Source organism: Rhizophagus irregularis, chromosome 5 (genome assembly GCF_026210795.1).
Source record: "Rhizophagus irregularis chromosome 5, complete sequence".
NCBI classification, from domain to species: Eukaryota; Fungi; Glomeromycota; class Glomeromycetes; order Glomerales; family Glomeraceae; genus Rhizophagus; species Rhizophagus irregularis.
Window position 1 is genome coordinate 2,934,232 of NC_089433.1, and position 20,663 is coordinate 2,954,894.

Here is a 20,663-nt window from a genome sequence, read left to right on the forward strand (position 1 = left end):
TTGCCGATCATTTTGCCGATCATCTATTTTAATATTATCACATAAAAAATACCATTTTTTTGCAAATTTAACTATATAAATTTTATTTGTTATCAAAATTCATCCAAAGTCCGAAAATTAATGTTTTCAAATCCAAAAATTAACTAAAACCCAAAAATGGGCTGAATTTTAATAATAATTAGAAAATTAAATTATTTTAATGATATTGTGACAACCAGTGATTAAAATTTAATTTTTGTTAGTTTTTTAGATTCATCTCGTCAAGACAAACATTTTGATAGTAATTTCATAAAATTTTTACACTAAATTGATTGAGAAATTGCATTTTGAAAATTTCTATTTATTATATAGATTATAACAAATATAATTGCAAGTATAAATTTAGCCATAACTTCTTGATTACCTAAAATTAGGAATGATTACTTCGGCCATTGATTTTAAATCAGTTAAACTATGACCCATAAAAGTTTCAAGTTTCGGCCAAACTTCTGTGACTTCGGCCGAAGCTTTAAAGTCTGATATCACCCAATTTACTATAAGATCGGCAAATGATCGACAAGGTGATATAAGGATGTCCGCCCTGTTATTTAGAGTAGCCGCAATATCTACATTAGGATCACAAGGTTGCTCGAGTCGAAAAGGACGTTAACTACCCATAGTATAAATAGCCTTGTTGCAGTTTCATTGAATTCAGGCTCGTTCACTTGTTTAATTAACTTCTTAAGCTCATAAATGGTTATGTTATTTCCTGCTATGATTCTGAAATAACAATCAGCAGGTTTACCATGAAAAAGACAGTTAAATGTGATCTCAAATCCAATAGCCAACAGGAGGTGAAAGAGTAGCAATAGTTAAAGTAGCTGAAGTGGATGGAATAGACTTAATAGACTTCTTGGTAGTTGAAGTAGGATTTGACTAATTTAGGATTGAGGTTTAGCAGGTTTTTTTCCCTGACTTACAGAGAAATCTTTGTAATACAGAATACATTTCCAATTACACTGGGTTTATTATCAATTAATTAAATCAAAGTTTATAACACTAACTATATCATGGAATGTGTATTACTAGTTGAATATCTATGCGTAGTTAGTATGTCGTTAGTATCTATACAATTATGTAATTTTCAGCAGTTTACCCGTCTTTTTTGAAATAAAATAAAATAAACTAAACTAAACTAATTATGTCATGTGCAAAGTGACATATAAATCAAAGATTTTTTCTCGTGATCGTGTTAGGTTATTAAATAAATTCTTCTAAGAAGTTTCCTATTAGTTCATGTCCACTAGCTAGGCATGTTGTTAAGACTTTTGATGTATTTTTTGGAAGAGTAAAGATATCGCAAGATTTGAACGGAGGGTGACCAGAGATATAATTAATATGACAGCGAGGATAACCTACTGGAACTGGAGGTAAGGATTCCAAACACTTTCTCAGCATGTTCACGATTGCATAAATTTTCTGAAGGCTTCAACGACAATTCTTCAAACGTTTGATCATGGGGCCATGATGGTAAGTAACAGTACTAATAATAGCCATTCAGGAAAAACTCGATATTGATGAAAATGCCCTTTTATTGAAATTTTAAAGACCTTTCTATTAACAAAGTCAAAGATGTCTTTATGATTCCTTAGGAATCAAAAATGAAGTCTACTGGCTACATTTGTAAGTAGGCTAACAATTAGATTGGTGTGTTACATATAAAAAACCGGTTTTGTAATTTTAGGCTAGACCAAATCTTTCCTCTTTGTGTTTAAACTAAAATAAGTAATTTAACAAACAAACTTAATGGCAATCATGCAATGTTAAGCCCACTCCAAATCCTGATTTTTTCAAGGCTTAAGAATATCTATTGTCGAAAGAAAAATCTCTCACATCATTATCATTATATAACAATTTTTATTTGAAAATAAGGATATTTAATTTTTAATGTGTAAATTATTTCGAAATAAAGGCTGCAAAATAACGATCTAAAATTAGAATTTTTTTTTTCTCGAGAGAAATTTCATTTCACTCGACGAAAAAACTAAAAATACAGAAATATTTCTTTTTAAGGAAATAATTTAATTTAATTGGATTTTCATTTAACAATAGATAAAGTAATTTCATACCGCATTTCCCACATTTCATAACTTTTTGTGTGACATGTCAATAAAAACTTTTCGGTAAAGAAGTTTCTTCGCTTTGTTATGACTTATGATATTGATTTATTTGATATGTTCAATATTTTATTCTTCATTCACTCAATGAAAAAAAAATTTCTTTTATTGCTGGAGATAAATCTATGACACATTATTATTTATCTCTTTTAAGATTATGCCGCAGGAGGTGAAATACATATAAAAATCCCAACTTTCCGCTTTATCCAAAAGACAACCACATTAAGATTTATTTCCTCTAAATTTAAATAAAGGATATACAAATATATAAATATATACACATACAGACATACTTATATAATATATATACAACAAATATGAAGCTTCAATATCTTCTCTTTGCATTATTCACGGTTTTTGTAATACAAGTTCAAGCTAACGGAGGTTACGATGATTACGAGCAATGGGAACACAATTTTCCTGATACTTGTCAAGAACTTTTCAAAACTGAACATTGTAATGAATGTCAATCGTTAATGTGGAATCATTTCAAAAATCCTGGTCAATGTGCTACTGCTTTCAATCTTGGCCGTGATATTTTTGAAATTATAAAAGATTCCGGTGAAGAACCAAAACCTTATGATCTTACATTCTTTAAGAAAGGTTTAAATAAATATTGTCATGAAGAATTCCATTGTAGTCAAGATAAAGTTGAGAAGATTTATAATAATATACAAAAAGTCTGTAAACATGAATTAAGTGTTAAATTTGATTGGAGTGATAATCCTGAAAATTTTAAAAATATTACCGCTTACGCTGCTTATGGTACTTTGCTCACTTATTACACTGGAATTCCTGCCCGAGAAGCTCTTTGTACTAAAAACAAGCATAATAATGGTGAGTTGTGATTTTAAAGTACAATCTTATTTAATGTTCTTTAGTGTATATCTTAAAATGTAACATTTGTAACTCTCAATTATATAGATTTCTATAGTTTTGAATTCATTGAGAAACTCACTCAATGGGTAAAGAATGAAACAAACGCTGATCCAAAGGCTGTTGTGACCCACGACCTTAAATTTGTTATCAAAGGAAATGGAAAGAAAGTTCGTGTTCCAAAATCGTTCTTTTGCGATCCATGTTGGAGAAAGATAGCCCATATCTATGGTGATTACATCAAAGATCATAGATTGAAGAAATCTGTCGAAAAGAATATTTGGGGATCTTGTCATGACTTAGAAAAACTATATCTCCCACATTGCACTTATAAACGTGGTTTAGGTGAAATTTTGAAAGATAGAAGTGATTCTAAATTAAGTGAACGTAACGCAAATCCTGCTTTTGGCGTTTTAAGTCATCGTATGAATAAATTACATTCTTTAGCGATTTAAAAATCTTTTAGATAATAATCTAGACTATAGAGATGGATATTATAAGATTATGATTTTTTTAGATTCTTTTTAGACATAACTATTCTAATTATTTTATTATTAATAAGTTTATCATTTAAATCTTCCTTTTGCTCAATTGTTCACATTTTCATGAAATGTTATAAAATACATATAAATAAATTCGTTCATAATTTTTAATTTCATTTAACGCAGAAAAATCAATACTGTACACATTTTTATACAATTCATTTGCTAGGTGCTATATCTTTTCTATTTTAACTAAATGATTCGTAGTTTATTTTTCTGTATTATTCCAACTAGCAATAGCAGAATTCTTTTGTATTATACTTCTCTTGTTTTGACCTATCTTTAAATTAATATTTGTATTTGCTACAATAAAATCATCAGTATGAATTCTGGTTTACTTGGCACTTTCTAACTAGTCTAATAACTCCGAGAAGTTTATTTCCATGCCTTAAATATCAACACTTTTATTTTGTTAATCAAAAAATATTAATATAAGAGCTGCAGATTTAAATTTATACGAGAGAATATCGATCTAACTAATAACTATGCATGGTCGTAGCAAAATTTATTTCACAATAAATTTATTCGACTTCATTTCACTAAATTACCTGATAAAAATTTACCTGGTTCCATTTAAGATAGTTATCGGTCCTACCGGTCCTACTCGGTCCTGGTCCCAGGACCGGACCGCGGTCTTGCATTTTTTGTGGCGCAGTAGGATCGGTCTCGAGGACTGACCAGTCCTCATACCGGTCTTCGTATAATAAATTAAATTTAAAGCTAAAAAAATTTTTTTATTTGCAAAAAAAAAGAAAAGAAAAAAGACTGATCGGTCTTAAAAAGACTGCGGTCCTTAAAAAGACCGACGGTCTTATTATATGCGGACCGAAAGACCGCAGTCCTACACCAAGACGGACCTGTCCGTCTTTTTAAGGTGTAAGACCGTAGGACCGCGGTCTTTTAGGACCGATGACCATCAATTTACAGAAACACTATAATATAAAACCCTGAATTCATAATATACAAGCTCTTACTGGCTACTGCAACCCATTCACTTTGAGAGAGAAATCAAAAAAATACATGCTATATAAGTAATCACCCACAACTCGTCCGCGCCACAACTCGTCCGCACTCTCCACCCGCACGCTCCGCAACACCCACTTACATACATACCTTCTCCACAGTCCACACCCACTTTTTTAAGGAAGCTTCCCTGTAAAAAATCTGATCCGTGTTTTATCTTTCCATGTTTTTTCCGTGAATGTATCATTTTCATGGAATTTATAGCCTTAAATCATGGAAATTTTCATCTCGCTAACACGGATATCCGTGAATGTATCATTTTCACGGAATTTTTACGGAAGACACGGAGAAATAATGGAAATATTCGGATAAAAATTTTTTATAGGGCTTCCGCAATGTGTTTGAAAAATAATAGCTGATTTAAGATGATTTCATTTTTATGAATGTAATATAATGTATACCGTATAAATTTATTGACTTTTGGTCAGTTACCATTTACACTTCTATGTAATTTTTAACTTCCGTAAGCCTAGTAAGAAAGAATAAGTTCAGAATTTGATGTATATTTATTTGATTAATTGCAATAAATCCACTGAAATAGAAAATTAACATACTGTAAGTTGAGGTTGCAGGTAAAATTGGGGTTGCAGGTATCGTTGAGCTTCCTGATTTGCCTGACCACGTTGACTCGTTCCAAAATATCTACCAACTCGTTGAGTTTTTATCGGCATGCGTCAATGGCTTTTTCAGCCAATCAAAGGGTATGGCACGATATCTCATATGAAACCAATATTTTTATGTTCGATCAGGTTATTAATATATCAAATATCAGTATATCAAGATCTGAATGTAATTCAAAGTAGAAACAGTAATATTTCTGGAGTTCGTTTAAAAAAAAGAGGAATAAAAAAAGGGAGTTTAAATAGTCCTTTTTTTCGTTATAGTTCACTCCTTTAATTTTCTTGATTTATTAAACTATCGTTTTATAAAAATTTTAAAAATTCTACCCAATTTTATTAAATTATGTAAACTTTCTTATTGTCCATTTCATATTTAATCATTGTGGCAGTAGAATGAATGGTTCAAAAAATAAAATTTTATTGCTGTAGCAGGCATAACTGTAATTATTAGACAGGACAAGCGCCAAATTAACACGAGGCGCAGTCCGTGATGCAAAATCAGCCGCAATAGACCCCAAATATGGTTAAATTATAATTTAGATTTTTAATATAAAAATTATTTTTTTGATTTCTCTTTATAAACTATGTCAGAGATCAATATAAATTTTTGTCCTTTTGACGGATATTTTTTAGGTGACGAAGATAAATGTAGTTTTTGTGGATTTGATAGGTAATATGATAATTTTGAAAATTTTAAACTTTCCAATTTCTTCCTGTTTTTAAGAATTTTATCCTACTTTCAAATTTTAGAATTTTTGCTGCTAATAAAAATTGGGTAAGCTGATTTTTTTTTAAAAAAAAATAATTTTAAAAAATTATGCCTTCATTATTTTTACTTTGAAGGGCTCGTTGACGAATTCACCCACAAATAAACGTGAACCATGGCGTAAATTATTATGGATAAAACAAGATTATCCAGATAATTACGTAGATAGTACTTTTCTCGAAGAACTAGAAAAAAACGGTGAATGATGATTTTTTTTTTCGTTTTTTATCTTAGCCTTTAGTTAACATATATGTAAAAAAAAAGTTAACGTTAGAGCATACGATTATTGGGCCGTATTAAAAGAATCTTGCGTAATTTCACAACATATAAGCAGCATAGTTATTTTTATTGCAGTATTTATATATTTATATCTTGATATGTTATCAGCACAAAATTTAATCATAAGCGGAACTGTGTTCACTATAATTGGATATATTTTTTGGGATAAAAGTATCTCAAAAACTGACCCTTCTTATGAGTACAAAAGTAAGTTATTTTAGTTATGGCCTTTTTTAGGTTTATATTTATCTTTATTGGAAAAAAATGAGTATTGATAAACATTTTACTTAATTAAAATAAGGATGGAAAACTGCAAAAGGAGCAGTACTTTTTTTTGCAACATTATTATGTTTGTCACCAATTTTAAAAACTTTAACAAAAGATACAAGTAGTGATACAATATGGGCTTTGACTGTTATTTTATTTCTAGCCAATATGTTATTTCATGATTATGGTTCTGAAAATAGGACTAACATCAAGTAAATAATCATATTTAATTTTATTTTTAAACAAACTTTTTTCTTTTTTTTTTTTTAAAAAAAAAAAAAGATATTAATTATTCTTTAATAGATTCCCTGGATCATTATCAACAAATGCTGCTATATTTTCTTCAGTTTTATTAGCTTCTAGATTACCTTCAAATTCTCATGTTTTTGGATTAATGTCTTTTGCTATTGAATGGTTTGCTTTATTTCCAATTTTCAGAAGATATATCAAAGTAAAATTTATTTTATTCATGAAGTTTTTTTTTTTTTAATTGTTCAATATTTGTATTTCTAACATTACTAAATTTGTTTCAGAGCCTTTCAGTTGAATTCAATATAGCATTAACTTGTTTATTGTTTATGCTGGCTACTGTATTATTTTTAAATATTTCAAAAACCATTGTAATTCTTTATATTTTAGGCATTACTTTTATAACTTTTGTTTGTCCTTTTTGGTTAATTTGGATACAAAAATATAAAAAGTAAGTATAAATTAAAAGAATTATTTTTTTAAAAAAAAAAAATCATAAAACCAATTGTTTAATCTTTTTTCTTCTTTTAGCGAGATTCATGGTCCATGGGATGAAGCTAGACCAAAAATTACAACATATTAATTAATTCACAATATAAATTAATCACTAATAGAATATCTTTAAATAATTATAATTACAATTGATAATTGATTCTTAATTTCTGTTACAATGTAAAATTAATAGAAAATAGAGTATGAGGTTACTCAAATCTGATTAGATAAAATTTAATAATTTATCAAAGGTTACTATACTTTCGTTTAAATTTTGAATTTATTTAAGAGTTTATTAAAGCTAGTATATAATTTATTCAAGAGTTTATATATTATAGCTAGTTATATTATTTATACTCAACATAATTTTTAATTCTTATAAAAAGTTTATTTGAAGTTTAAGTTGAAAGATTTCTATGAACAACAAACAATCACTAATCTTAAATGTTCTTCCCCCCCCTTCCTTATCATCGTCTTAGTCATCATTGTCTTTATCATCGTCATCTTCACCACCACTTTCATTTTCATTATTCTCATCCTCTTCATCCTCATTTTCTTCCTCTTCGTTATCCTCATCATTATCCTCATCATCATCTTCCTCATCCCGCTCTCCTTCATCCATTTCATTGTCATTATCGTCTTCCTTTTTAGTGTCCAAATTGGTTTCCTCATCTTTATCAACATCCATTGCTTCCATTTTAGCTTTTTGCTCTTTTGCAAAAGCCAATTGTTCTTGCATCATTTGATATACATATTTCCCCATATGTGTTACATCAGCAATTGTATATGCGTCCTCATAATCATCAACCTACATAATAATTTTTTTTTTTGTTTAAAAAAAATAAGTTATAATAATAAAAGATTAGACAATGTTAAACAATGAAATACTAATATATACCATCCTAGACGAAGGCCACATCTCATTAATTTTTAATTGCAATTTATCAGGACGCTCTAGTAATTTATTAAACGTAGGCGCCAATTCATAACAATTTTCAAATATAGATCGACGGCAAAATACGTATAGTCCTAATCGAGCACGAGACATTGCAACAATAAGACGTCTAACATCTCGTATATGACCAACAGTTTTTGTACGAACCAAGGATAAAAGAATATCTAACATTTATATATATTATAATAATTAGTATTAATTGAAAATAGTAAATTACTAAGTTACCGAAAGCATAATAATTACAATCATTTTGTTGTCCTTGAAACTTATCGACGGTTGTGACTTTTGCTGGACGCCCGAATAATGGATTCCATGAACACCGCTGACTCAAAACGTCCCTTATTAAAGCCTTCTGCCCATTGTAAGTTGTTAGAATTGTGATTTTATCTTCTGGATATCTATAATAAACAGATTAAACTTAAAACACTTTGATTTAATAATAAAAAGAATAATTAAACTATATTTCATTTACCCTAACAAACGCATATATTGGTATACTGCGACAACATATTCTGCCTCTCCAAGATTCTATAAAAAAAAAATTTATTTGTTAATCAATACCATATTAAAATAAACTAGCACTGCATTTATTCTCACCTGATAGAAGTATGGAACAGGTTCAGTTTCCCCTTTGTTCATAAATTCTCCAACATTTATTAATTGATAGTCAAACGTAAACCCAGCATTAGCCCATTTATATTCATCCGGCTCGATTACTGTTGGTAAATTTCCCAAATTCTTATAACGCCAATTATATAGTTCTGCCATGGAAGGCCTAGCACGCCCCTAATATTATTTATTGAGTCCAAAGAATTGATTAGCATAGTAAAAAAAAAAGGTAGCGATAAAAGTTTAAAAAATATACCTGAGAATCTAGATCAATGGTTGGAACACCAAGTTTAACAAATCTGGTGAATAAACTTTGTTCCATGTTTCCGTATTGTTGAAACGCCATGTTCTTCACTACAGGAGGTAACTGATTATGATCACCAATCATAATCACTCTTTTTAATCTACTTCGCCCATCTTCAGTTTCTTGTAGTAGCAAAGGTATAAAAGTTTCAACTTCTAAAATTTGTGCTGCTTCTTCCATTACTACATTATCATACTTAAATCCTAAAGAAACCAATTCACGTCGCTATAGTGAAAAATAAATAAATTAGCTTAATATAAAATCAATATAATTCAATAAAAATAAATACCTTTAGTGCGGCATGAGTGCATGTCATTGCAATGATTTTAGCTTCTTTTGTTAATAAATAATTAGCTCTATCATAGCTAGTCCTAAGTAATTCAAATCCACGAATCTCTTCAAGTTCCGTGAAAATTTTTTCTATATGTCGAAAACACCCCACTGCGATTTCTAACGTATCTTCATAACTTGCATCTTCGGGAAATAATGGCTGAGGTGCATCATAAAAATAGGCAGTAAAAGGAAATTCATTCCTTATTGTATCTACATTAACGTTCTCGTTCGTTAACCCTTGCCTACATTTATCAATGTAAGGCTCCCATCTCGACTGTACGTGATATAAATAAAAATACCCGGCGGTTTCACATGTATATCCATATTCACCACCAATTTGCAATGATTGAGCAAGTCGATCTACTTCCGAAAGCAGGGATAACCGTTTTTCCTATAAATTACAATAGCATTTAAACCTAAAATAAAAAAGGAGCAAACAACAAAACAATAATTACCAAAAATGAATTGACTCTGCCATATTTGCTAAAGCTTAATTCTGTATTGAGTTCCTCTTCACCATGACCCAACCTAAGTAAATGTCTCTCATCAACGTCTAAATTATCAAGATAAAAATAAACAATTATTAGGATAAAACTTATTGATTCTTTTTAGTATATACTATATAAAATGTAAATACCAAGTGCCATAATTTTCTCGAACAACTGATTCAGAGCTTGGTTACTGTGTGTAACCAATAACGTATGCTGATCAGGGAAATTATGATATAAATTTGCAATAATCTGGACAGCTACATCTGTTTTACCAGTACCTGGGGGACCAACAACCATCGTAAGACCCGGATTTGTTCCTGCTAAAATAGCGCTTACTAATACAAATATAATCCATTAAAATTAGCTAATATTACCTTTTTTTATTTTTTTTTTTAATCAATAATAATAAAGAAGTTTACCTTGTACGGGAGTGAATTTAATCGTATTCTTTCTAGGCTGGTTAAATGGATAAGGGCCCATGTTTGGTAGGCTATAAGTTCTGACAATTATCTGGTCTGGGTCCATTTGAGGTTGAGATGGATCTATATTTTCAGCATCCTCAACTTTCCTCTTTTTTGAGGTTGGGCCACCTTCAGTTATAGGAAATTGTAGAACATAAGGTGGGGGGATAGGAGCTTTGAAGCCTTCTGCTGGTACAATTTTCTAAATAGAAGTTTGCGTAGTTTTTTAGAACCATATTTATTTAACAAGTTGATAAGCGAACATTAGATTACCTTGTCAGGAAAGCTTTCAATCAAATGATCATAATTTAAAAAAGTATCTCGAAAATCAATTTCTTTAGGTCGATTTGGCATCATTGTATAGTGAGCACTACCAGGATGGCCATAACCTAAGAATATATTATGTAACCAATCTGGTACAACCAATTCACTTTGCATTAAATCACGAATTGTTTCAAGAACAGACTTAAAATTGTTTTCCTAATAATGTTTATAATAATTAAAATATAAAAAAGAAGTTAAGATATGTCGAATATTACAATAGTAAATCATAAATGAAATTTACTTTCGGCTTTCTTCTCATCAAAATATTAAAAGTTTCATATACGTCTTCATCTCTGACACTTGAATATTTATCCATATCCATCTAGAAGATTAAAATAAAAAGTGAGATTTATTTCTAATTATTTCTAATTTTTGAAAATTTTGAAAACTAAAATTACTTTGTACTGATTCGGGTCCAAAAACACACGAATTGTTCTTATATTTCCAGAAATATTGGGTTTTTTATCATCAATACGTGGCTTACCAACTTCATCAATTGGCTTGCCTAAAGAAATTATAATTTAATATCATAAAAGTGAAAGAAATTTTAAGATTGCAAATTAAATTACCATCATCGCCGATTATATCGCTCACTTCACAACCTCGAATGTATTTTAATCCGAAATGTTGTCTTTGAAACATAATTTTAAAATTAATTATTTGACAATAAAATGTACACGAAAAAAAAAAATTATGTATGAACGACGCAAACCTGAAGGGCATAGCATCATTATATTTTTCGGCTGTTCCATCGTGGGCATGTATTGTTAATAAGAACAAAACATCATGTTGTTTCAAAGAATCCCATTCATTACGGATGGATTCCGTATAACGACCTATGTCGAAAGAAATCTATAAAATAAAGATTACATATCAAAACAAATAACTTTAATAATTTACGAAATATATTATGACATTTAAAATTATAAACATACATCAGCCTTGACTCTTGAGGGCTTGCTTTCACCGATGTTCGGTTTAGCTACCTCTATTATACTTAAAAATTTTTAGACATAAATTAATGATTAATCTCACATTATTGAACGAATTACAAACACGTTTAATTCTTACTTAAATGTTTCTATCTCTACTGCCATACGAGCCCAACCGGTGAATTCAGTTTTACTCGATGGATATGTAGACCTTGGTGCTAATCGTTTTACAACATCTTCAATATCTTGTCGAATTTCATAAGTTGTTTCCATTCGAAATAAATTGAAGTTTCTTAATAAATAATCGTGGATAGTGAGAAATTGTAAATTGAGTTTAGGTAATGCAAGCGGTGCTTCATTATTCCAGAATTGAGTTTGCACAACGGCATCGTCGAATATAGCGTTCTGATGAAAAAAAGTATTTTAATTAATAAATATCTTTTATAAATCAACAAATTACCGGAATATATATTACTTAAACTAACCTCATCTGGATAAAGTGGTTTCGAATTTATTAAATCAATTTGACTCGTTCTCTTTTCAAATTTACAAACTAGCACCTCCACTAAAAAATCCTTATCGTATTGTCTTTCACCAACCAATTTATTTGTTCTTATGCTTAAAAATCCACATAGTCTTATTATTTCTTCATGAGTTAATGCATTAAAATGTTTTTGCAAGTCAGGTCTCCGTTCAATAGAGGCAAAATTTGATAATGCCAGTGATTGCAAAGAGTCCCTAAAATGTTCGAAAGCAATGTGCTATAATAAAAAAAAATGTTGTAAATCTATACCAAAGAATATATTATCAATTCAACTTCATAATTAAAAAATACCTGAAGATCAGCCAATTTTTTACAATGTAATTCTGTCATCTGGTCATCCGTCAAAGCTAAACCAGTATTATCATCAATTTCAAAACCAACATAGAATTTTAATATATCTAAAAGCTGCTTAAAAAGTTCACTACAATTAAAAAAAAAAATTAAATAAAATTCTAAAAGTAAATAAAATATCTAAAATAAAATTTATATTAAAATTTAAATTAACTAACTTTGCGCTATCACGCTTCATTATTGGCGCAAATTTGCATAATATTAATATATGGTGATCTTCTAATAATTTATTAAAATAACGTCTTGTTGGGAGTTGTGCTTCAAGGTCAATCAAAAATTCCAAACAACGTTCAAGAAATGCTATAACTTCATTGTTCACTTAAAAATAAATTGAAAATATACATATCATTTAATATTAATTCAAAAAAAAAAAATTATATACATATAATTTTAACACTGTACCTCCTCCATCTTCGGGTATTGTATATAAAACTTCCACAAAGGCCTTCATAAAATTGCTTAACCATGTTCTCTCAAATATAATTTTTTCCTTTTGTGATTCATCTAAAAATTTAATTTTAGTTAGAACATTAAATAATAACCATAAAATACATTAATCAAATAAATACTATCAAAGTACGAACCAAAGAATCATAGAATACCTGCTTTTTTGAACTTTTTTGCAAATACATTCCACATCTTTTTTAAATCTTTATTATTTGCAAATTCCTGATCTCTCAACGATGATGTACCAAAACAATGCCACGTTACAAGTGACACCAATCTGCAACAAAAAAAACCAGATATAAAAAACATTCAGGATGATTAAATTAACTGAATAGAAAAAAAGTCTCTTAAACATACATCATACATTCTCCTCTGATTAATGGATTTTCTATACTCTGAAAAACACGAATTAGGAATAAAACTATATATTTTCTCACTTTAGGCGAGAGTGTGTTTGCAAGTGGTGGAATGGAAAGCTCGAGAACACGTTTGAAGAAACCTGGAAATTGTTCAGGGCTTTTCATAAAACAATCTAATGATATATTAATAAAGAAATGAGGCGAAATTAGCTCTTATTTGAATTATTAGACAAGCGTTTAAAGAACTTACCCCATGCAGCAACTCGTTCCCGAAACTTTTCATTAACCATCAATACGATTGACAATACATGAGCCAACGATGCTTCCGTATGTTCAAAATTCGGCCAAAGGTACTATAATTTTAAAAAGAATTAGTGATTGTTAATTGATTGTTTATAAACAATAATTATAAATCACACAATTAACTTACTTTTTCCAGATATTGGCTAAGTTCTAGTAATGTTAGTTTCTTCGGTTCAAAACCTTTCATTTCTAATTCCTCAGTATAAATTCTCTCAATAACAAGCGGATCCCATACTCTCTTTGTAGGATCTTTATTGTTCCAGTAAGTTTCAGCTAAATGAGTTATAGAATCAGCTTTCATATCTTGAAAGGTTGGGTAATATACCCCAGACCTTGTACTTTCAGTTGGTGGAGCATGTGGTGGTAAAGTCGTAAGACGCTCCTCGGTCGACATTTTTGTATAAAAACTTGATCAAAAAAATTGGTTGTGGATCAAAATAAAAAATTTAAAAATTTTATCCAAATTTATAGATTATATCACGTGATGAATTATTTTTGTGCAGTATTTCTTAATAAGGTTAAAATTGTGTCGCAAAAATTAGTTATGTAACGACATTTTTTTTTTTGAAAAGTTTTTTAGATAATCTTTCACTCTGCGATATGACTGAAGAAGAAGCTAGCATAATAGACAAAAATATAGCTAAAAAGGTATCAAAATATGTAAGACCAGCTGAAAGGAAGATAAGTTCTAGGCAACTCAAGGTAATTGTCTTATTTGCAAAATTATCGCTTTTGAGTAATGTTAATAATTACATTGTTTCATGTAGAAAATAAAAAACAAAAAGTTAAAAGGAACGCTCGATCGGATAGAGAAAGTTTCCAATGAAGCCGCCATTAAAGCAGCAAGATCTGAAATTTTACTTACCGAAGAGCCTGGGTAATTATAATTTTAGTAATATATGTGCAAACCATTCCTCACAAAATATATAATTCATTGAAATTATTTATTATTTTTTTTTCTTTTAATTAATTAATATTAATATTTTGATTCACAATAGATATCTTGAAGCTGAAGGTATTGAAAAAACATTTAACATAACACAGAAACAATTGAGTGAAAATGTGGATGAAGATTCTACGAAAAAGGTTTGTCGCTAGCTTATTTATCTAATTAATGTATAATATATTTATTTAATTTAATTTGAATAAAAGATTTTCGATTTAAAATTGCCAACATTTGGACCATATTCTTTGGATTACACACGAAATGGAAGGTAATATTAAAATAATAATCTTTAATTTAATTTTAAACATTAATTTTACAAATTCAAATTGTTTGATTAATTATAGACACTTAGTTATTGGAGGTCGAAAGGGTCACGTAATGAGTATCGATTGGATGGAAAATAAGATAAAAAGTGAAATTCATCTAAAAGAAACTGTGCGAGATGTCAAGTCTGTAACATTATTATTATCCCACATCTACAATTCATTCCCCTAATCCATTTTATAAATTTTTTTATAGATGGCTACATAATGAACTCTTTTATGCTGTAGCTCAAAAAAAGTATGTGTTCATATACGATCACAATGGGTTAGAAGTACATCGACTAAAAAAACATATTGAAGTCAATAAGCTTGATTTCTTACCATATCATTTTCTGCTAGTTTCTGTGGTGAGTATTTTAAGTTAGTGCGTTTTCACATTTACTAAAATATTAAAATAAATAAACTTTAGGGAAGCGCGGGATGGCTTAAATATCAAGATACTTCAACTGGAAAGCTAGTGGCAGAATTAAGAACTAAATTAGGTGGTTGTGATGCAATTGCTCAGAATCCATGGAATGCTATAATGCATTTAGGACATTATAATGGCACAGTTACATTATGGTCACCTAATATGTCAACTCCTTTAGTAAAAATGCTTACGCATAAAGGTCCAGTAAAAGCTGTTGCCGTTGATCATACTGGAAAGTAAGTTCATAGAAATTTATTTATTTATAAGAAAAAAAAAATAGTATTATTTATATGTTCTTTGTTATTAAAGGTATATGGCTACATCAGGATTGGATGGACAACTTAAATTATGGGACATAAGAACATACAAACCATTACAACAATATTACACAAGAACTCCCGCTTCATCACTATCAATATCGCAATTAGGTCTTTTAGGTGTCGGCTGGGGTCCGCACGTTACAGTAAATACCATAATATATTTTATTTAACCTATATCAATTTAAAGTCTAATTTTAATTTATATCGTTAGATCTGGAAAGATGCTTTTCTTACAAAACAACAATCACCTTATATGAATCACCTTCAAGTGGGATCACAAATACAGGATATACATTTTTGTCCATTTGATGATGTACTAGGATTGGGACATTCTTATGGAATATCTAGTATAATAATTCCTGGTAAATACAAAATAATATAATAAAATTATCTGAATATTTCTGATGTAAGCCATTTCTTTATTAATAGGTTCTGGAGAACCAAATCTTGACAGTTTGGAAGCAAATCCTTATCAATCTAAGAAACAAAGACAAGAGGCGGAAGTGCACAGTCTTCTTGACAAGGTACACCTAACGATAGCTTAAAATTTGCATAACTTTATAATTTTAATTTATTCTTTATATAGATTCAACCAGAAATGATATCATTGGATTCAACGTTCATAGGAAAAGTCGATGGAGCTTCCAAAGACTTATTAGATATGGAGCGTAACGAAGAGCAGGTACAATAATTATTACAGTTTATCATTTTTATGCTTATAAAGTAAGAAATTATAATTTTTCTTTTAATGTATATAGAAAGCACAACGTGCCAATGAAGAGAAATGGGTACCTAAAAATAAAGCTCGTGGTAAAAATTCATCATTGAAAAGATATCTTCGTAAAAAACAAAAGAATGTTATAGATGAACGAAAGGTTAGTATTATTACACAACGTTAGAACACTTTGTTTAAAAATTTATGCTTAAATGTTTTATATAAATTATAATAGTTGAAGATTCAAAAACGTATTAAACAAGAAAAGGAAGCACGTAGAAAACGAATTATGGGTAATGAAGATGATAAAGATCGACCGAAAGCATTAGAAAGATTTTCTAATAAAGAATTATAATAATATATATTTATATAATTTTGGAGTTCTATAATTTATTAGGAACTAGTTCGTTGTAGAGTGTACAGTACATATATACTTATTAATGACTTCATATAAAAGTATAATTAATATAAGCACCATAGAAGCAAAATCAAATAATTAATTAATTAATGTGAATGAAGGCTACATTAATAACAAAAGGTTACGTTTGGAAAAATTTTTTGATTTAACAAGAGTAATTTAATCGAATCGAAAATCAAGCAAAACTTCCAATTATTACCATAAATCTTTCATGTTACATTTAAAGTCAAAAATAATATGAAATAGTCTCCCATCGGCAGCAAAATTTTTTCAACGATAAATTGTTGTCATTATCTTCTCTACGTAATTATCCGCTTTCGGGAAAATTCTTATAAATTACGTTTTAGCCTCTTAGGAAAAATTGTAGGTACTCCAATTAACAATCTACTTACTATAAATTTTTCATTCAAATAATAAAAAAAAACGTGGGTTCCAAAATTAAAATTACTATGATAAAATTCACGTTATCAAATATGTTTGTCTTACATGAATAAACCGAAAGAAAATATTATTGTAACACTGCATTTAAAATTTGAGGTAAATATTATTTGTGGTCCGTGAAAATTTTTAATGCAGGAAACAAATAACTATTTTTAGAAATGAAAAAATTCACTATAAAAATTGAGGAATTTTCTTTTGTTGCTTAGCAGTTTTTGCAAATTTTTTTTTGCTCAAACTACTATTATAGAATTAACGAAGTCTTTTTATTTTTTCTATAAATTTTTAAGAAAAGAAAAAATAAAATAAAAATAAAAATAGAGTAAAAAAAATGGCTCAACAAAAAAAAATAATCAGACTTTGTTTTGCACTTTTATTATTTATTACTTACGTTTATGCAAAAAATATAACTGTAAATGTTGGTGGTCCTGGAGGAGTCTTAAAATTTGATCCTCAAAATGTCACAGATGCTTCTCAAGGAGATACAGTAAGTATATTTTAAAGTAAATTTTTCTTTTTTTTTTTTAAAAAAAAAAACCTTTATCAAACGACTTGCTAATTTTCATCATTTTTCCGTTTTCCTTAGATAGTATGGAAATTCTTAGGTGGAAATCATAATGTTGTACAAAGCGATGGGCTCGCTTCATGTGATCAAAGTCAAACGACCGGCTTTTGTATGTATTAAGAAAAAGAATATTTTTAATAGTTGAAGGCATTTATTAAGTCTAATTTTTTATATTTTTCTTTAACAAAAGTCCAATCTACGACAAATCCACCTACTGGAACCTTTCAATATACTGTTCAAGAAGCACAAGGAATACTTTACTATTTCTGTAGTTTTGCATCTCATTGTCAAAATGGTATGTGGGGTGCGATTTATGTCGGAGGTACCGCACCAGCTTCACTTACTGCAACCACTGCATCACCTACTTCAACTGCCGGTGCTTCAGCAGTTCCAAGTCAAAAGAGTTCCGCTGTTAAATTCGTTGGTGATTTTAAATTAGTAACTTCTGCCACATTTATCGTCCTTACTTTGATTAAGTTCTTGTTTTAAGTAGTAATATAATTTGTAGACAATAATTCTTTAAGGTTTATAAAGTTAATTTAATAATAATAAAATAAATTTAATTACCTTTTAATTTTCTTTCATTACTTTCTTTTTTTAATGAGTTATTTGCGATTTCCATCAATTATTGACCTGGCCCTAAAAAGATATTGATCAATATAATATCTATAATTTCTATTATAAATTTCATGATAATCTAACTTTTAATAATTTTGTCAACTTTAGAACATAATTCAAAATGGAAAGTTATAGTGTCAATTAAGAGACTCGATCTTTTAAAAGAAGCTCTTAGCCAAATATAATAAATATAATTCAAATATATAAGATCTGATTTTATTCATTTTTTATTAAAAAAAAAATCAATAAGTAAATAATAACATATATTCTTACAAATTTAATAAGTATATAATAAAATAACATTTACGCAAAGAAAAAAAAAATTATTAAATAAGAACTTCAAATATTTCATACGAACTTGCTCTAAAGTATTCAAAATCATCCCTAATCGGCACCAAGTAATTGGTTTGAACACATATACAATCTCTTTTTAAACTGGTTTGTCTTCCCAAAGTTAAATCACCACCACCAAAATTTGGACCATTTGAACCACTACGATAGATAGCTTTCTTCTCACATACTGGATTTACACGACTGTATCTATGATTGGTATGATCCTGTCCATCAGGAAATGAAAATATAAAACTATCTCTTGTATCTTTCCAACATTCCCCTCTTGAACCCCATCTTAGTGGATTAAATCCACCGAGAATTTCATTAGTACCTTCTACAGTTAAAATTACAAGTGTTGGACGAATTTCATCACATTTCCTGCCAAATATTTGAGAACTAAATCCATCGATACTACTATTCATTATAAGATTAAAGCCAAGACAAGATTTATTCATCGTTCTTCTTATCCATCTAGAAATTAAAGCAGCATGATTATTTCCTATTATATCAGAATCAATCTGTATCGAACTGTTCTGCCGAATATTCGGAGTATTCCAAATGTTTTGAATATTCTGAATGTTCTGAGCCGCTACATCACTATACGATTTTACTTTTGTTGTATCTGAAGAATGCGGTTTTGGTTCATCATTATTGATATATTTCCATAAAAGGTCTTCGTAAAAATCCGGAGGAAAAATTTGTCTAAAAGGTTTTACATGAGCATAAAATTCTTCCGACGTAACCGATGGAAATTTAATAAAGTTAATACATTGGCTCAATGTTTCTTTTAAACTCAAAAAATTTTCTTCAGTCCAAGTTCTTGGATTTCCATCGAAAGTGATTGTAGGATTTTGTGCAATTGCCCATGTTCTTACGTTATTCCAAACATCAATTTCATTCATACAATGATCCTCAAGTCTCAAAAATCTGATAATCATTTCTTCATCCAATAATGTAAAATCTTCTGATTCCAAAATTGTCGATGGTTTTTCGTTTATTCTTTCTTCAAAAAAAGTTTGCAGTTCTTTACAAAATTCTTGTTCTAATACACATTTATAAATTTGAACAAAACATTTTTTTGACCAAGTATTATATGACATTAAAAGTTTTTGTTCAATATATGAAACTAAATCATGTAAAATAAATTCATCAGCTGCAATAATTATATCAGTAAATTCTGAATAATTAAAATTATTAAGAGAAATAATATCCCCACTATAAAGATATTTTAAAATAAATTCAAATATTTTTGGTGATACGTTTGGTTTCTCAAATAAAATTTTTCCATTTTCTTCTTTTCTCCATTCTGTAGATAAAGCTCTATGAAAATATGGAGATTGTGCTCTAAGAATTATAGAATGTGCATTAAATTCTTTCAAATTTGGTTCTTGACCAATTTTTATAATTACATTATATTCATCCGAATCTTCGAGAATTTTTGCATAATTTTCTAGGGTAACATTCATCTTTGTTAGAGAACAAGGTCCTACTCTACTAAAAAAAATGGAGAGAGAGTGAGGTGAAAAGTTGTTCTCACACTGGTCACACTGGTTACAAAATCTATTTATAAGTAAATATTTATTGTTTCCAGGAGAGGATATTTAATATTGAATAAAATGATCTTTACCACTTGTGGTAAAGACTCTAACGGTTGAGCCTTCTATTGTTTCTTAATGCATAAAAATTCTCAATAAAAGAAATTATTGCTTATATATCATTTTATAATTTAAAAAAATAAATAAATTATGACCACTATTCCAATACGATCAGTCTCTCAATTTTTTTTAAATAATAAAAGACTTTGCGTTTTCTTGATTTGCGAATATAGAATATGAAGCAGGGGAGAAAACATATATGCAGGAAAAATTGGATAATGATGAGGCTGATAAACTCCG

At 28.9% G+C, this 20,663-nt stretch overlaps 6 protein-coding genes across 6 annotated transcripts; 4 read left to right on the top strand and 2 right to left on the bottom strand.

Moving 5' to 3' along the window:
* Positions 1–2,473: 2,473 nt before the first annotated feature.
* Positions 2,474–3,487, top strand: OCT59_025178 (uncharacterized protein; the record flags this gene model as incomplete). The annotated part of the gene is made up of 2 exons (XM_066136623.1): positions 2,474–2,993; positions 3,081–3,487. 2 exons carry the CDS (start codon positions 2,474–2,476, stop codon positions 3,485–3,487), a joined length of 927 nt encoding a protein of 308 aa, XP_065991913.1.
* Positions 3,488–5,801: 2,314 nt separating this feature from the next.
* On the top strand, positions 5,802–7,501 carry OCT59_025179 (uncharacterized protein; the record flags this gene model as incomplete). The annotated part of the gene is made up of 8 exons (XM_025325832.2): positions 5,802–5,887; positions 5,968–5,992; positions 6,061–6,181; positions 6,248–6,469; positions 6,564–6,741; positions 6,833–6,980; positions 7,063–7,229; positions 7,310–7,501. 8 exons carry the CDS (start codon positions 5,802–5,804, stop codon positions 7,359–7,361), a joined length of 999 nt encoding a protein of 332 aa, XP_025179203.1. The 3' UTR covers positions 7,362–7,501.
* Positions 7,502–7,532: 31 nt separating this feature from the next.
* On the bottom strand, positions 7,533–14,077 carry OCT59_025180 (uncharacterized protein; the record flags this gene model as incomplete). The annotated part of the gene is made up of 25 exons (XM_025316983.2): positions 7,533–8,078; positions 8,169–8,389; positions 8,469–8,623; positions 8,698–8,753; positions 8,823–9,011; positions 9,091–9,363; positions 9,428–9,862; positions 9,927–10,024; positions 10,109–10,297; positions 10,382–10,625; positions 10,697–10,903; positions 10,989–11,069; positions 11,146–11,252; positions 11,317–11,378; positions 11,460–11,599; positions 11,683–11,743; positions 11,819–12,084; positions 12,165–12,440; positions 12,515–12,644; positions 12,733–12,892; positions 12,977–13,078; positions 13,177–13,298; positions 13,379–13,553; positions 13,631–13,733; positions 13,811–14,077. The coding sequence occupies 25 exons, from the start codon at positions 14,075–14,077 to the stop codon at positions 7,746–7,748; spliced, it is 4,452 nt and encodes a 1,483-aa protein (XP_025179202.1). The 3' UTR covers positions 7,533–7,745.
* A 206-nt stretch (positions 14,078–14,283) lies between these two features.
* OCT59_025181 (uncharacterized protein) lies at positions 14,284–17,004 on the top strand (the record flags this gene model as incomplete). The annotated part of the gene is made up of 13 exons (XM_025316982.2): positions 14,284–14,385; positions 14,451–14,560; positions 14,682–14,769; positions 14,836–14,897; positions 14,974–15,078; positions 15,149–15,299; positions 15,362–15,597; positions 15,671–15,824; positions 15,893–16,043; positions 16,111–16,205; positions 16,268–16,363; positions 16,440–16,556; positions 16,632–17,004. The coding sequence occupies 13 exons, from the start codon at positions 14,284–14,286 to the stop codon at positions 16,749–16,751; spliced, it is 1,587 nt and encodes a 528-aa protein (XP_025179201.1). The 3' UTR covers positions 16,752–17,004.
* Positions 17,005–17,459: 455 nt separating this feature from the next.
* Positions 17,460–18,401, top strand: OCT59_025182 (uncharacterized protein). Its single transcript, XM_025316981.2, has 3 exons — positions 17,460–17,739; positions 17,839–17,926; positions 18,008–18,401. The coding sequence occupies exons 1-3, from the start codon at positions 17,584–17,586 to the stop codon at positions 18,304–18,306; spliced, it is 543 nt and encodes a 180-aa protein (XP_025179200.1). The 5' UTR covers positions 17,460–17,583; the 3' UTR covers positions 18,307–18,401.
* Positions 18,402–18,640: 239 nt separating this feature from the next.
* On the bottom strand, positions 18,641–20,294 carry OCT59_025183 (uncharacterized protein). Its single transcript, XM_066136654.1, has 2 exons — positions 20,178–20,294; positions 18,641–20,088 (listed from the first exon to the last, which is right to left on the bottom strand). Exons 1-2 carry the CDS (start codon positions 20,210–20,212, stop codon positions 18,762–18,764), a joined length of 1,362 nt encoding a protein of 453 aa, XP_065991914.1. The 5' UTR covers positions 20,213–20,294; the 3' UTR covers positions 18,641–18,761.
* Positions 20,295–20,663: the final 369 nt, after the last annotated feature.